General features: G+C 27.8%; 3 protein-coding genes across 3 annotated transcripts; 1 reads left to right on the forward strand and 2 right to left on the reverse strand.

Moving 5' to 3' along the window:
* Positions 1-207: 207 nt before the first annotated feature.
* Positions 208-3,768, reverse strand: LOC101510883 (N-alpha-acetyltransferase MAK3). Its single transcript, XM_004493027.4, has 4 exons — positions 3,443-3,768; positions 3,200-3,320; positions 3,000-3,055; positions 208-661 (listed from the first exon to the last, which is right to left on the reverse strand). The coding sequence occupies exons 1-4, from the start codon at positions 3,635-3,637 to the stop codon at positions 446-448; spliced, it is 588 nt and encodes a 195-aa protein (XP_004493084.1). The 5' UTR covers positions 3,638-3,768; the 3' UTR covers positions 208-445.
* Positions 3,769-8,751: 4,983 nt separating this feature from the next.
* On the forward strand, positions 8,752-11,415 carry LOC101511521 (cytochrome b-c1 complex subunit Rieske-4, mitochondrial-like). Its single transcript, XM_004493029.3, has 2 exons — positions 8,752-9,038; positions 10,473-11,415. The coding sequence occupies exons 1-2, from the start codon at positions 8,864-8,866 to the stop codon at positions 11,114-11,116; spliced, it is 819 nt and encodes a 272-aa protein (XP_004493086.1). The 5' UTR covers positions 8,752-8,863; the 3' UTR covers positions 11,117-11,415.
* Positions 11,344-13,801, reverse strand: LOC101511199 (protein COFACTOR ASSEMBLY OF COMPLEX C SUBUNIT B CCB1, chloroplastic). Its single transcript, XM_004493028.4, has 4 exons — positions 13,420-13,801; positions 13,205-13,326; positions 12,017-12,169; positions 11,344-11,889 (listed from the first exon to the last, which is right to left on the reverse strand). The coding sequence occupies exons 1-4, from the start codon at positions 13,756-13,758 to the stop codon at positions 11,703-11,705; spliced, it is 801 nt and encodes a 266-aa protein (XP_004493085.1). The 5' UTR covers positions 13,759-13,801; the 3' UTR covers positions 11,344-11,702.
* Positions 13,802-18,629: the final 4,828 nt, after the last annotated feature.

Raw genomic sequence — 18,629 nt, forward strand, 5'->3', positions numbered from 1 at the left:
TTATGATAGATGTTTGAGTAAATATAAATTGTATTTGGGACAAAATTATAAACACTGTTTTATTTACATTTAAAAAAGGAGGAAGTAGTTTCTAAGGATAAACCTTCTACTTATAACTCCTTCAGCTTTATTTAACTCACTAACTGAGATACCTACTTGAGACGAATTCAACATAGTGTAACATATTAAATATGTGCAAATAATTGATTATCACTAGGAATCACGACACTTTGAATTTTAAAAGATGATTGGTTTTACAATTTCTGTTTTTTTACAACCTCTAACATTAAAGAGAATTGAAATACAAATAACAAAAATGTACATAACCTACCAACCATAGTACTACATAAAAACAGTGACGTACCATAACATAGCATCAGTTTATAAAGCAATTTACTCAAAAAATTGTGATTAGTTAAAAGTACATAATCATGTATGGAATCAATCATCCCTCAATTAGTGAATCACTATGCATGTGGCTCGTGTATGTATCCGATGAGCCAAGAGGTGCGTGCAACTCTGGACGGGGAAACAGAAGTTTGAGACGGAAAGCATCGACTCCATTCAAATAGTAGTGAAATAGCCGCTTAGACCTGATAAAGCCGAGTCGGCCATAAAGTGCCAGTGCTCCTTTATTTGTGACTTCTGCTTCTAACGTAACCTATATAACATGTATGAACAAGAAGAATGGGTCAGGATGCTCCTTCCGCATTACCACCACATCCTATTGTAGTCTAAACATTAAAGATTGGCAAACATAATAAGATCATGGTTTTGTGTGATAAGATTGAAGCTAAAACAAATATAAAGGAAATGAATTAAAAAAATTGAAGAAAATGAGAGGTAAAAATTATGTTTTCCATAAAGGAATATATAAAGAGTGAATATTTGAGACCTATATTATATAGTCGCAAACTCTTAGGTTTAGTAGTTAACTCAAGAGTTTAACAACCATGACCAGGAGGCTTGCTATTTTCATCCCATATATGGGAAAATTATTATACATTATCTTAGATTAAGTTTTTATTAAACAAACAATTATCCTATGAAAACATAGGGATTGTATCATATAAACTGTTTATAATCACTCCCAAACTTTTGAACTTTTATTGTTTGAAAGAAAACAAAGTGAAACTATTTTGGATGTGCTTATTCAGCGGATCCGGTTCCAAATTGAATGGAAAGTTAGATCTACAGAGACAAACTTTGGAAGCATGTCATAATTTGTATAACCATGTTATAGGAATAATGTATCCAACGTTATTTTAGCAATGACTAATCTTTGTTAGGGAACCTGTAGACACACAAGGTATGTTCTCCTCTCTTGACTGGGTCTTCTCCGTACGCAAGAGCCGACGATCGAATCTCTGACCGCTTGTTTAGATGTCTGAATCCCTTACCATTCAGACCAACCACATGTTGGTTGGAAGCGTGTCGCTTTTATTTATATAGAAGTAAACCGCTACTATATGAAATCACAATTTACTAAGAGGTGTAGTAAATTCTAGCTTAGAGATGAAAATTGAAGAACATGCCATATTTCAAATCTCACGGTTTGTGTATCTTGGGCCTATCATACAGTATAACAAGGGAATAAAGAGATATGTAAACCCTAGGACTCATGCAGATTGGATAAAACAAAATAATGCTTGAAGAGTAATTTTCATAGAAAAAAGTACCACTCATGGTTACATGCAAAGGAGATACTATTGTAAAAAATGTAATAGTGTCACCTTTGGTGATCAGGGTAGAGTATATGCGAAGAAGACCCATAGAATTGCCAACAGGAAAGGTAGATAAGATGAAGGATAATCCAATAGAGGTAAAGAGAGGTGAAGGAATACTACAGGTTTGAGAGGGATTTAACTTGAAATAGTCTAGACATGATTCAAGAGAGGACATAGGATATTATAGTGATGTTTGATCTTGTAACCGAACCCACCTGGTGAGAAAATACTTTCACTGACAAGGAAACTAGTATTTCAAATACAGTAAAGGACCACATTGAGGAAAATAAATGCAAGAACAGAAGGCATTCTGATAATATACACATTCAAGTTGTTAGTATGTCCTGCATATCAGATATCAAATGTCCTAAATATCCAAGTCAATGAAGTTCAACAAGCTAGAGTCACATGTAGAATATCCTCCATTCCAATTTAAACTTTATTGAAGTGTTTCTTTTCTTTAGCTATTTGAAATATACCATAACGTAACTGATTGATAATGACACAAAACAATGGTCTGTGCAGTAAGATTTAAGGTAGAACAAATAAAAAGGAATGACTGACAATGAAAGCTGAAGATCAATTCTAGATAAAAGAGTAAGTAAAGGGCGAATCATAACGAAGGCATCTACTATTTTCACCCTACCAACATGTAAATTATTAGCAGTGCTATCAAATAGTGGCTATAGCGTAGTGGAACTTGAACAGATTGCTATTGTTCCTAGATACACTACTTAGTACAAAATATTGTCAAATAGCGGCTATAGTGACGCAACAGCAATGTAACATACTGGAATTTGAACAAACCCCTACTTTCTGCAATCCACGATCACAACATTGATTATTAGACCAACATGTCAAAATCCTAGATTGCTAATTTAGATACTGTTAACAAAACAGCCATTCCCATCTTCTAAACTTTCATTGCCAACAATAAAACAAGCTGAAACAATATTTCATTTTCCAGTTTTTTATACCAACCAACACCAAAACTATAAGGCATTCTCTACATGCTTACACTACATGACATTGGCATACAATTGAGAGCTTTTCAATTGAGATAAGTAGTTGATTCCTGACTAACATAAAAACTCTTTTGAGTTCAAAGACAGTTAGTATAGTTTCTAAAAACATTGAGAGATGCTGCAACTTACACAAGAAGCTATTAGTCAAAAGTCAAATAAGTTAGAATTATTTCAATTTAATGTTCCTATAAGTGCTTATTAAAAAATATATTCAATCTTTCTCATAGTTACATACAATTATACATACCTCTTCGCAGCCTGATTCCATCATCACCTTGATAGACCTAGTAACAAGTTCAGTAGCTGCATAAAAAACAAAGCAAAAACCAAAAGTCCACCATCAGCATCATAACAGTAACATTTTTCAATAATTCCTTATAATCATAATCACATCATAAAAAAATAAAAATTCCAAAAAATAATTATTAAGAAAAAGAAAATAATTACCAATGCCTCTTCCTCTGTAGGGTTTGATTACAACAAGCATAGCAATGTAGCCTCTAAAAGTGTTACGATGTTCCCCCATTTTACAAACCACCGTTCCCACACATTTACCCTTATGAAAAGCCTAAAACCAAACACACACACAAAAATCGTTGAGAAAAATAAAAACAAAAATGAGGAATTGAAGAACAACCTAGATGATAAAAAAAAATAAAAAAAAAAGTGAAAAGATGAAAGATTTGGAACCAGAAAAGAAAGCTGAGGCCAGAGATAAACAAAGTAACGATAGGTGAAGATGGAGTAAGGTTCGCTGAGTTCTTCGTCAACAAGGTTCATGATTAGAGGGAGGTGATGCTCACCGCCGTAGCTCACGTATTCAATCTCGGAATCATCGAATTCTACTTTCTCGATTTCTGTGTCGTCTTTGATGCTCGTTTCCATGGCTTCTTTTTTCTTCTTTCTTCTTTCTTCCTTCTTCCCTGCTGCAGTGCTGTGTTCTCTTTTTTTTTTTGCATAACAAAAACGTGGGTGGCTTCCACGGATAAAATGGCCTTGGGTTATAACAAAAATTGACGTTACGGACTTGTGACTATTGACACCCTCTTTTTAATACTAATTTGCTACCATTTTTTTGTATTTTCTGATGTGCAAACTCCGTCCCTCTTTTAAGCATCCATAGCGTATTTCATTTTTTTTTTTATAGTTAAATTGTGTATTTCATATATATTAACAAAAATTAGTAGTGTATAGCAAATACCAATTATTTTTTTGAAATTGGTTTCAAAAAAGCTAAGCCTGGTCGTGTAAAGATGGATTCCCAGATTGAGTTGACATATGCTTGCGAAATTTAAAAAGTAATGTTGAGTTATGTCAAGGGGAAAGTTAACCAATTCTAATTAGAGTTGGAATGAGAGTCGTTGAAGTAAAGACAAATTAAAATAGAATGTGATGAGGTTTCAACAATATAAATGGTGAGTAAAATAGTAATTAATAGAATATTTATTTTTCTTATATTATGTTTAAATTGTGTATTTCATATATTAACAAAAATTTGTAGTGTATATTTTATATATACTAAAAAAATTTGCTAAAATAATATTGTGTCAACATTTTTATTTTACATAGTAACCTTGATTGATAATAAAATAAGACATTATTATCTTCTAAGACTAAAAAAATAAAAATAAAAATAAATGAAAAATAAAATAAGACACCATTATAAAGTAGAGTTAAATAAGTTTTTTAGTTTTATAAAATTTTAATATACATTTTTTAATCTTTATAAAATATTTTATTAACTTTTAGTCTTTTAAAAAAATTATTTTTATTTTTGGTCCGTGATTTTATACCAACCATATATCATATTTAAATTATTCAATAGTACTTCAGAGATCATAAATTTTCTTACAAAAATTTAGTTTTTCAACAAATTGTTGATTAAATATAAATTTATTAAACACAAAAATGTTAAACATTTATATTTAATTCATCATTCGTTAAAAATAAATAAATTTTTGCATGGAAGTTGTTAAATATGTCTTAAACATTAATGCAAAAAATCATTAAAAATTTTAAGGAACTAAAAATTGATGAAATTTTTTATAAGGACTCAACAAAAATTGTGAGATTTTATAAAGGCTAAAAACTTATTCAACCCTACAAAATAAATGAGATCAATTATAGCTAAGATTTACCTCCAATAATACAATTATAAATAAAAAATCCACGCATGATTAAGGATAGTCAATAATTTAATTTGAAATTTCAGAGCCTTAAAATCTATCATTTTATCGAACAATTTTTAACTTCAAATTCAAATCAACTATATATGATATCTAATTTGTCTAGATTAACCATAAGTCAACAAGTGAATATGATGGTTATAATAATGATAATTAGGAGTGTACAAATGATGAGTTAAATCAGTTTTGATGTATCTATTACCCAGTTCCAAAACTTGATCGGGTCAAATTTTATACCTTAATTCGTCCAATACGAGACGTCAAATAGTAATCCTAAATACGAAATAAATACGTCAAATTTTATACCTTATCAGAGTTCATTAAGTATGGGCCGAAATAAATACGATATCGGATTGGTTCCAATACGAGATGTCAAATAGTAATCCTAAAACTTAAAAAAAAAAAAAAAAAAAAAAAAAAAAAAAAAAAAAAAAAAAAAAAAAAAAAAAAAAAAAAAAAAAAAAAAAAAAAAAAAAAAAAAAAAAAATAAAAAAAAAAAAAAAAAAAAAAAAAAAAAAAAAAACAATTAAACATAAATAAACTCATAATAAGTCACCATTTGTCAATTCATTAAAGAGTAGTAATTCATAATATTATTTTATAAATTATTAAGTTATTGATCCGATTGGTAATTTAATTAGTGAAACTGAATCAATAATAACTTGTTAAAATAAATTGGGACATGACACGTAATCTGAGGGGTAACCCAAATGCGATATTTGTTCTACTTTGTTCTTGTTTTGTCCTTATTTTTTTAGGACTGGGTCAGATACATCTCATTGCTTAAGGATCAAGACAGAGTCGTGGGACGGATCAAGTCTTGTACACCCTTAATGATAACTACTTTAAGTCATGAGAACATCATGTTAAAATAAAAAAATAAAAAACACAATACGATGACAATCAACCCAATGTTGCGTTAAATAAATTGTACTTGGAACAAGAAAAAAAAATTAAATATATGTAAAAGTTACTTATTTAAATAAAAACGTGAAAAGAGTTACTCAAATAAATAATTCTTAAAGAAAAAAGGACCAGTAATTGTACATTTTAAATGAAGATGTGAAAAATGTAAAAGGGCCAATAATTAAGATATTTGACATTATATAACTACTTTTATTTCATCAATTGACATTAAATTAAAATTAATTATATTTTAGTCTAAAATATTTATTTATCAAATATATTACCTATTAACCAATGTATATTTTATTTAATCTCTATTATCCAGTAAAATTTGTGTTTCAACATATTAACTATTAATTAATGTATTATTTGTTTACTCACTTTTATTGTATCTCCACCTATTAATCAATTTATATATTCATTTTTCACTCATTCAGATTTAGATTTATATTCAAATTTTATAATATTTTTTCATTCCAAATCTAGATTACTTTCTTCTTACATATTCTTTCTCTCATTTTATTAATTCTATAATTATTTATTATTGATAATTGTAATAATTTATATTGAATTATATGATAAATATTTTTCATTGATAACAAAAATAGAACAAATATTTGTCAATAATAAATTTCAAAAAACATAAGATAAATATTTATAAAAAAACATGTGAAAATATTTATATATGATATAAAAAATATGGGACAAATTTTTGTCATATATATTGAATTATAGATTTGTGAATGATAAATATAAAAAAAATAAAAAAAAATATTTATCACTAATAAATATAAAAATCACACGATAAAAATATTAATAACTTATAATAAAACACGAAACACATTTATTATTGATATATAAAAATATAATCTAATATCTATATATATATATATATATATATAATTAAGATATATTTAATATTATATAACTATCTTTATTTCATCAATTGACACCTAATTTAAATTATAGATATTTTAGCATGAAACACTTATTTACTCAACAAACTAACTATTAACAAATCTTTACTTTATTTACTCTGTTATGTAATGTATTATTTGTTTCAATATAATAGCTATTAACCAATTTATCATTTGTTTACTATTAACGAATGTATTATTTGTTTCTCCATGTAGTAATTAATGTATATCATTTTTTCACTCTTTCATGTTTAGATTTCGATTCAAATTTCACAATATGTTTCTATTTAAAATTTAAATCACTTTATTGTTATATATTATTTATCTTATTTTATTCTTTATTTATTTCCTTGTCATTGATAATTGCACTAATTTATATTAGATTATAATTTATATTGGATTACCAAAATTAGTCCGTACTTTTTTACAAAAGTTGAGGTTTCATATTCTTATTGACATTTTTTATGACATGTCACTATTATGACTTTAAAATATCACTAATTTAATAAATTAGCTATTTAATCTTTAATTTTAAGCTATAGATAAATTAATAAAGATTAAAGACAAAAATTATTAAATTAATGATATTTTAAAGACTTATCAATAATATGTTATAAAAAAAGTCATTTGAAACATGCGACGTGATATTTTCTAAAAAAATAGGGACTAAAATTGATAACAGAAAATTTATAAGGACCAATGTTCGAAGGAATTTTTTAAAAGGACTAAAAGTGAAAGTTAATATATTTAAAGAGACTAAAAATATATTTAACCCTAATTTATAAGATTTTTGTTTCCAATATATCCCTTTTCAAAAAAGATTCACAATATAGAAACACATAAATTAAATAATTATCAATATAATATAGTTAAATACAAATATATGTTTTTGATGCATAAAAAATACATGACTCATACTTATCTCTATTAAATATAAAAAGACACCGAAAATGATATATATCATTGATACATGAAAACTGCACTGAACAAATATTTCTTAGTAACAAATATAAAAAAAAAATTACAGAAAAACTATTTATCAATGATAAAATATAAAAAAAATATTTATCTATTATTAATATTAAAATACCATACCAAATAAATATTTATTATTAATAAGGCTAAATTACATTCGCGGTCCCTTAACTTAATTTCAGGTAACGTTTTAGTCCTTTATCTTTTTTTTTTTCGAGTTGGTCCTTTATTTTAATTTTAAGTGACAATTTGATATTTTATGTTTTAAAATGTCAACAATGTTGTCATTTTTTAACAAAAATTCAAAAAAATCATCAAATTTTTCAAAAAAACTCATAAAATTCATTATCATCTTCAATAAAATGCAAATTTAATCAAACTCATAACTTAAATTTTGAAATAAACTCATATTTTCATTCTTTATTTGATGTTGTTGGAGATGAAAATATGAGTTTATTTGAATATTTGAGTTATAGATTTGATGAAATTTGCATTATATTGAAGATGATTATTAATTTTATGGATTTTGGTTGAAAATTTTGATGATTTTTTTTGAATTTTTGTAAAAAAAAGGATAACATTATTGAAATTAAGTTAAGGGACCACATATGTAATTTAGCCTATTAATAAATATAAAATAATATGAGATAAATATTTGTCTTAAATATATAAAAAAAATTCAGGACAAATATTTGCCATTAATAAATTTCATAATTTTTTTATATATAAATATTTATTTTATAATTTTTTATACATAAATATTTATTTTATAATTTTTTTATATATAAATATTTATTTTATAGTTTTTTTTTTACATTAATCGGTGACTAATATTTATGGTATGAAATTCAAAACAAATTGTATTCGCATGAGTGTCTTAACTGAAGAAGAAAAAAAATGAAGTAAAAGAAGCGGGGCGTATAAAGAAAAAAGTAATGCATAAAGGCCCATTGGGCCTTAAATCATATGTCGAGGAGGCCCAAAAAAACTAACACTAATGAGGCACCAGTCAAGCACACGGGGTAGTCAGAGACATTTTTTCCCCCTTTTCCGAGTCTCATTCGTTTTGTTTTGTGTACCACAAACTCTCAAAGAAATCGCAGAAAGAGAACAACGAAGAAGGAGAAATGTTGAGGGTTGCAGCTAAGAAGCTTTCTTCTCTCTCCTCATCTCAATCATGGAGGGCTAACTACGCCGCCTCCGCTTTCCTCTCTAAGAACCCTATCGCACCGACTTCTTCATCCGATGAACGTAGATCTGATCCCTTTTCGATCCAACCTGAATTCTTTCTCCCCTTCAGAGGTTAGGGTTTTGTCTCCCCTGGTTTATGTTAATATGTTGGAATTGAGCTTGCAATGATTCGTTTTATTTGTTTGATGTTAGGGTTCGTAGTAATTTATGTTTTTGATGTTATGATTTGATTGTTTTGTACGTATGTTGAATTTTTATCAAGTTAATTTTTTTGGATGAATTGTTTAATTAGGTTTTAGTTTTTCGACGTGTTTGGATTGTTGATTCCAATCTTCTGGGATATCGATGTGTTAGTTTGGTTTTTCCTAAGTGTTTTGTGTGCGTGTTTGAAGGTGGAAGGTAAATCATTATCGTGTTTTCCTTTTGGAATTTGTCAATTTGGACTTCAAATTTTGCGTTCGGTATTTGATGTTTAAACACTGAGAAGTACTTATTATTTTTCATCAATTTTGTTATGTTGAAATTTTGGTATTGAGATATCTGTTTTTTTGTGTGTCTCATTGTGGGTTTTGGAATTGTATGTTTGAGCAAATTGAAGCTGCCTAGTTTATTGTTGAATGGTTTATTAAGTTTTTCAATTGCGATCCTTGCAATCCTTGATATTCCAGAGGATTGTGATTGTGCAGACCTAATAAACGTTTATGTAGCCATCTAAACTACAGTTGTTTAAAACCCTGGTTTTATGGCAAAATGTTTTTTGTATGGAGTTGTAATATATTATGATGGATGGAAGTATACTTCATTGTATTTCTGGATGATTGTTTAGTCGTTGTTTGACAACTGTTTATCAAAACTGGAAGGGGCATGTTGATAGTCGACAGCTTTATACTACTCTATTACATTTGTGGTAAAAAGAAATTGCTTTGTTATTCATTTAGGAAATGTATTAACGACTCAAGTGTTGGGACTTACTCTTTTTTCTGATGGTACAAATATAAACTAACATGTCTAATTCGTGACTGCTTGTCTATTTGAATCATATTTGTGGTAGTATGCCATTTCTATCTTCAAAGCATTGCATAAAATTATGCAGTGGAATGTTTGTACCTATGATTGTAGCTGCAATTTTTAATAAAAATTTGCTGAATATGGTTAATTGGCTATTGAATTGTTTAGTAGAATTGAACCAAAAATATATTTTAGGGGTGTTTGATAATCCATGTAATTGTTGCGTGTATATGCTGTAAGTATCTGTTAGCTCCATTTTTTTGAATTACCTCTTGCCTGTATCATTTGATCTACACTTCAAAACAATATGTTTGTGCAAGAATTATGATAAGTAGGTAATTAACAGATAATTAATTTGCAGTTCCATATTATGTTACTTTGGGGAATTGGTTTTGTAGTTTCTAAGTGTGTGAATGTTATTCTTTGGGTTGTGTGTTAGTACAAGGCTTGCTTGCTTGTTCTTCAATAATTTATTATTTTTATCTAACTAATAACTAGATATAACTCTATTAATTGGTTCAATTTGATTGAATTCAGGTTTTGCTTCTGAATCACTGATCCGCTCCAAAGAAAACAGCATTATTCCTGATATCCCCGCAACTGTTGCAGCTGTTAAAAATCCTTCTTCTAAGATTGTATATGATGATCACAACTATGAACGATTTCCTCCTGGTGACCCAAGCAAGAGGGCATTTGCATACTTTGTCCTAACTGGTGGAAGGTTTGCTTATGCATCTCTGATCCGTCTTCTTGTCCTCAAGTTTGTGCTCAGCATGTCGGCAAGTAAGGATGTTCTTGCTATGGCTTCACTTGAAGTAGATCTCTCCAGCATTGAGCAAGGCACTACTGTCACTGTTAAGTGGCGTGGAAAGCCAGTTTTCATCAGGCGCAGAACAGATGATGATGTGAAGCTGGCAAACAGTGTTGATGTTGCATCTCTCCGTGATCCCCAGCCAGATTCTGACAGAGTCAAGAACCCAGAATGGCTTATTGTGATTGGTGTTTGCACACATCTTGGTTGTATTCCCTTACCAAATGCTGGGGACTATGGTGGATGGTTTTGCCCATGCCATGGATCACATTATGATATTTCTGGCAGAATTAGGAAGGGACCTGCACCATACAATCTGGAGGTACCTACTTATACATTCTTGGAGGAAAACAAGTTGTTGATTGGTTGAAGACCTTTGGCTGCTCCCTAGTGGAATGGGTCCAAAATATTTTTGATTTATTGGATAATGTCGAAATGAGCCATGGACATACTTGGCCTGGGAATCTTTATTATTTGTTATGTTTTAGCATGTGTTTATGTAACTCCGAATTTTAAGTATTTCTGTTTGACGAGAATTGTATCAATAATTGCCTGGCTTTTTGTTCACAATTTACAAATGAATTGTTTAAAAGCTGATGACTTCAGGCATATTGCCTTGTACTTCAAAATATCATGTCATAAATAACATTTGGAAATCTGCGTAGCCAATAGGTTGTGGCATTTGTTTTTTGCTTACAATATGTTGTTGTGTTGTATATCAATTAAGCACTAAGCTGTTGAACATGTTGAATATGATTACATCTTTTAAACTAAGAATCAAAAGGATCTTAAGTGGAACTAGGTGCCTGAGGCAACATCAAAACTGTCAGCTGGCTGCTTGAACATGATTGTTCACAGACATTTGGCTTTGGCTTTGGGTTCGTTCATGGTGTCTTCTTTCTGTATGTCCATTAATCCGTGTACAATCATTCTGTTTTGTCATCTGGTAAAGTAAGTCATGTTTCGAAAAGCCCTTTAACATAAACCATGCCCTTTTCACTAAACTTAAGATCCTTTCTCATTTGCTCGACTTGTTGGTCGTCACCTTGAACAACAATCTCTGATAAGGTTCCATCTTCTTTAACTATCAGTTTCACCTTAATTTGCTCCTTCCTGGATGCTCGAGTCCAGTAATAAGCGCCTCTGCATAAATATTCAAGGCATCATCAGCTCATACTAGTACTTTCTGATCTAAGTCTTTTCATTCTACCCTCCAGCAAAGAAAAATGCATTAATAAATCTAATGTAAATTGTTAAAATCTTTACTTACGCCAGCGGACTTAAGATGGTTAACCAAAACCAATTATTGCCAACATCAGGCACGGTTATGGTGAGCACAAGGGCAACACTTGCCAGGCTGATGCAAGTGCAGAAAGTTAACAGTGCTGCTTGCCCTCTGCTGGGAACCATCATTCCTTCAAACCTTCATAGGAGAAACACAAGAACTTGTTAAGATATCTATCTTCATTTGAAGTAATGATTAATAAAAAAATAGAAAAGTACAATGCTGCAGTACAATGTATTAGCTAATGAATGGGTGGACATCATATACTTTTGATAAATGGTTCTTTTACAAAATTAGGGATTGGCCTAATTAGTCCTAGTATACTTGAGCCCCTATGCAAGGATTTTCTTGGCAATTTCTCATTAAAAAGCATAACTATTTGATTAGTTTTTTGCAAATGTCACTAGAACGAGGGTTTTAAAAAACGGTCAGTCATTGATTTTCTTCGACTCTAGGACTGTGTCAAGATGGTTGATGACATCGCCACAAATGCAAATCTCCGCATCGTCAAAAATTGCCTCAGACTGTAACCACAGTTTTAAAACCTTAATTAAAAGATCTAAATTGATTTCACCATTATTTAAACTGACACTTCAAATGCCAAATTTGCACTCAGGACAGTCTTAAAGATTTTGGAGATCCTATTTTAATCTTAAAAATTGAATTCTAATAAAAAAATGCAATTTTAATAATTAAAAAAATTGATAAAATAAATTTTAGTCCATATTCACATATCAATCTACACACACTCACACATATCAATCTACGATATGTTAATTCATATAACAAAAAAGAATATACAAATATAATAACATATCCACCACAATTCTACTCATCAAAACTTTTTATTATTTTAAAACCTTATTTTTTTTTACCGTTTGACCCTTTGCTCGTACCATCAAACTATTTATTAGTACATCTACAACTCTATCATGAAGTTCTTAACATAAGTGAATCAATAAATCAATCGTTCCAAACAATTTGAATTCCTACAATAGTAAATCACAACACCATAAAGAATTTGGAGTCCTCCCTAATTGAGACCATTTGCTAATGTTGTACAGATTAATTGCTGATATGTTTGTACTACATTATATAAATTGTATAAGCTAGCTAGAGTTCACAATAAGGATTTCTAGATTGAAATTAAAGATAATGTAAATGTTAACTTACGTGATTGTTTCTCCTCTATCAACCACCGCAAAGTTATTACGGGTAAAGAATGATAGTATCTCGCCTGCAACCAGATTCGGTGCCTTATTTCCACCTTCATCTATGAAAGTCTTCTTTACTATCTATTTTTTCAACCAACCATTATAAAAACCTTAATTGTCAAAAACACAACAACAATAATAACAATAAAATTAACCAAAAATAAATGTAGTTACTTTGGATTTAACAGAACGTTTGATGAGCGACCAAAGACCAGGAACAGAGATAACAAAAAGGCCAAGAGAAGTATAATAACTTGCTAAAGAGTAACCAGAAGCACTCTCTGTAAGCAATAAAAGAGTGTTGGGGTTTAGTATTTGTTGGTGGGTGATGAATTCGGCTAGAGCTGAAGATGATGAGAATGAAGGGTTGTGAAGTGAGACACGAAGTTTGTTTTGTTTTGGAGTTGGAGGAGGGTGGTGGTGGTGCTGCCATGGATGTAGTTTTTTGTTGTGAAATGGGAGAGAGCGGAGAAGGTGTGGGGGTGGGGATAGCAACAGCATATTGGTAGCCATTGGTTTTGCAGATAACGGATAGGGGAAATGCGTTTAGCAGTTGTGTTTGACGGTCTAGATTCATGACTGGCTTTAATTAACGGTTTAGATTATCTGAGTTTATTTTTCCTTTATTACACTTGTGTGTTGGTTATATTTTGATCATCAAGATTAATTTGTTTTTTTTTTGTTTTGGTAGATAAAAGAAAATGAATTTCACCAAAATAAATAAATAAACAATGAAAGAAAAATAGAAGTTACTCTATTTGATAAAATTAAACTATATATTAGCTGATAGCTGATAAGTTAAATGATAACTGAATGATGATTTATAGTTGAAAATTTAATTAATTAAAATTAAAATATTTGATAAATATAGTTTTTAATAATATAAAATAATATAAAAGATATAATTATTTAATTTAAAATAATTAAAATTGTGATATTTTGATTCAATTTTTTTAACTAACGTTATCTCTTCTCTTTATCTATTACTATATTTAACTCATTTATTATTTTTATAGTTAAAAAATATAAAAATACAACAAACATTTGAAATAAAAATTAGAACTATGCAATTCATTTGCTTCTTTTTTATTACAATACAAATATAAATTTGAAGAGTTATAAATAGTAATCGTAAAAATAATGCAATTTATTTATTTGTTGTGGTTGTATTTTGGTATAAAAAATGAATTTAATCTTAGAAGATAAAAAAATAATAATAAATATAGTAATGTATATTTTAATCAATATTTTTATAAGATGAATAACATGAAAATTTATGTGTTTTTTTAGTTATTTTGACAATGAATTAAAAAACTGGACATATGTGAATTATTACCCGGTGAATGAGGGTAATATTATAGTTATTTTGTATTATATATGATAAAAAAAAATAGCAAAGTTATAAAATTATAAGCTAAAATGCTATTTAAATGGAGTATTAGAATAAGTCATAAACTGATGAGAAAAGTTTATTTATCGAATACATCTTTTTTAATACAACAAACTTATAAATTAATTTAATAAATTATAAATAATTTATTAAAGTTACCGAATAGTGTGGAAATCTATTTATATAATATGGATACAGATACTATATGAAATGGGTACATGACTAAAAAATAAGAAATATACAATATGAAATGGGTACATGATATAATTTTTTGCTGTTAGAAAAATTCAAAATACAACATGACTTAAATACGATTGCAAAATTTAATTAAAAAAATTTATACAAATATAGAATATTTATATATATATATAAAAGAAACATTAGTATTTTTTGTTAACGTATATTTATAAAATTATACCGCTCACAATATGCAAGAAGATGTATGTATCACCATAACAAAATTGTAGGATTTTGGTCTAAATCAAAATATATTTTATATTGATACAAAAACAGGTACAACAACGTACAAAAGGGATAGTAACATGTTTAAAAATGACACGCGGTATTCACGATGCATCCACTTGGAAATAATAGACATCGGGAAATTAAAGAACATAATTAACCCACATGAATATAACATGTGTGTTCTAAAACTGGGGAAAATAACTATGACAATTAAATAAAAAAATATTACATAAAAATTGTTATAATATAAATTTATCTAAAACAATCCACGCACCACATTCTCTAAATGTAAACATCCTAATTTTTACTTTATAACACTTCAAAACAAAGAATATAAGCAAAAATTAGAAAATTATATATAAAATAATTTAAATAATTCATTTGCTTCTTTTTTATTACAATACAAATATAAATTTGAAGAGTTATAAATAGTAATCGTAAAAATAATGCAATTTATTTATTGGTTGTAATTTGGTATAAAAAATGAATTTAATCTTAGAAGATAAAAAAATAATAATAAATATAGTAATGTATATTTTAATCAATATTTTTATAAGATGAATAACATGAAAATTTATGTGTTTTTTTAGTTATTTTGACAATGAATTAAAAAACTGGACATATGTGAATTATTACCCGGTGAATGAGGGTAATATTATAGTTATTTTGTATTATATATGATAAAAAAAAATAGCAAAGTTATAAAATTATAAGCTAAAATGCTATTTAAATGGAGTATTAGAATAAGTCATAAACTGATGAGAAAAGTTTATTTATCGAATACATCTTTTTTAATACAACAAACTTATAAATTAATTTAATAAATTATAAATAATTTATTAAAGTTACCGAATAGTGTGGAAATCTATTTATATAATATGGATACAGATACTATATGAAATGGGTACATGACTAAAAAATAAGAAATATACAATATGAAATGGGTACATGATATAATTTTTTGCTGTTAGAAAAATTCAAAATACAACATGACTTAAATACGATTGCAAAATTTAATTAAAAAAATTTATACAAATATAGAATATTTATATATATATATAAAAGAAACATTAGTATTTTTTGTTAACGTATATTTATAAAATTATACCGCTCACAATATGCAAGAAGATGTATGTATCACCATAACAAAATTGTAGGATTTTGGTCTAAATCAAAATATATTTTATATTGATACAAAAACAGGTACAACAACGTACAAAAGGGATAGTAACATGTTTAAAAATGACACGCGGTATTCACGATGCATCCACTTGGAAATAATAGACATCGGGAAATTAAAGAACATAATTAACCCACATGAATATAACATGTGTGTTCTAAAACTGGGGAAAATAACTATGACAATTAAATAAAAAAATATTACATAAAAATTGTTATAATATAAATTTATCTAAAACAATCCACGCACCACATTCTCTAAATGTAAACATCCTAATTTTTACTTTATAACACTTCAAAACAAAGAATATAAGCAAAAATTAGAAAATTATATATAAAATAATTTAAATGATTTTTAATGCTATATATTTTGTAATGAATAATTATAATATATATATATATATATATATATATATATATATATATTTCAAGATAATTTAATTTCAATCAAATCATACAATAATCCATCTTGATTAAAATTGCATATATAATGCTTTATTTTCATCATCAATAATAACTGTAATAGTGTATAATTTAAAGACAATTTCATGGATAATATTTAGATGATCAAATATTTTCATATTATCATCATCCTTATGTAATTTATGAAATTGTTAATTCAACGAATCGATTTGAGATGTCCCTTAAAGTTTTTCTCAAAGCTTATTGGTTGATCACATGTCCCACCCATTTGCAAGAATATTTCAAACACAAGCGAATTGCACTTCGAACTCTTAAATCTAGTTTTTCTCATTTGTTGATTTTCATGTTGAAAATATTTTATTTCAGCGGTTTTTATAAAAATATTTGCTTTTATGTCACTTGTTAGAAGAAAACAAACATAGAAAAAGTAAATAACACCATCAAACACAAGATATGACTAGGTATAGCAATGGGGCGGGTCGGAGATGGATTTTGCCCCCTCCACCACCACACCAACTAATCGCAAAAATCCGCACTCACCTTCCGTTATTTAGCGGGTGCAAAATTTAGACACTCATATCTGCTTGCAAGAGAATACGAATCTCCCCGTCTACACCCACACTCATTCGTATATATAAAATTATAAATTTAAACTCATATTTATTATAATTAATATAATAAAATAATAAATATTTGACAATAATAAAATTTTAAAAAATATTTACTATAGAGATGCAATTATAATTTTTAATATTTTTTTATAAAAAATGTAGTATATTCAATATATATATATATATATATATATAATTTAAAAATTACAATAATAATACTAGCAGAGCAAATTTGTATACAAGTTGGATATCAATACCTCAAACTTATCTCGTCTACAAATTTAATTTCGAAAAAACTCTCATCCAATCAAAGCGAGTTCCCCGCATAAATTAAGACGAATTCGAGTGGATAGTAGTAGCATATGCGGTTTATGTTGCAATTCAGAAGTATAACATGAAATTTTCATAATTGAAGAAAAAATTATGATATTTTTTAATAACAACCAAACAAAAATATTAAAAAAATTATTATAGCATATAATTTTTTATTAACTAATCACATCAATACATCCACACTTTCTTATCCAAATATTTATCTCACTTTACAACACTCTAAAACAATAATACATGATAACAAAAATTATATACAAACTTAATATATCTTCTAAACAATAAAACTTATTATAAATAACTAAAATTCACACACACACACACACATATATATATATATATATATATATATATAAACTTCAAAATAATTCAATTTCAACTAAATTAAACAATCTTAAACACATTCAAATCCGATGATCACTTATTGAAAATATAGTTAAAAAAATCTGATACTAAAAATATTCGAGAATCCTAAGAGTATTGGATATCTCTCGGACACACAAACCTATTTTGGATAACTTGGCCTTAATAAATTCTAATTTTGTATGGGTACCACGATGAAAAATGTGGCATTATAGTAGCCACTTTCATAAAAGAGATATTAGCCATAGACATAGTAATCAATCGTAAACGTAAGAGAGATGATAGCCATAGATATTAAGATGTAGAGATGATGGCCAAATTTGAAAGTAAGGAAGAATCAAAAGTTTATTTCAAGATAAAAAAGTCCACTACAAAAATAAATATGATAAATAAAACTGAAAAAAAAAAAGAGAAAAAGAACGTTGCCGTCATGCACCAATATTTGCACGAGGTTAATAAAGTAGCAACTAGCGCCATTTGCAGCCGACCGAATCAAAGGCACCAAGCGGAGAGACTGATTATCATATTTTGACAAATAGTCCATAAAATTAATGTGAAATCATCAAAACTCAAAATCCTTAATGCTTTTTATTTTACGGAAAAATCTAAATGCTATACTACAA

This window comes from Cicer arietinum, chromosome 3 (genome assembly GCF_000331145.2).
Source record: "Cicer arietinum cultivar CDC Frontier isolate Library 1 chromosome 3, Cicar.CDCFrontier_v2.0, whole genome shotgun sequence".
Classification (NCBI taxonomy): Eukaryota; Viridiplantae; Streptophyta; class Magnoliopsida; order Fabales; family Fabaceae; genus Cicer; species Cicer arietinum.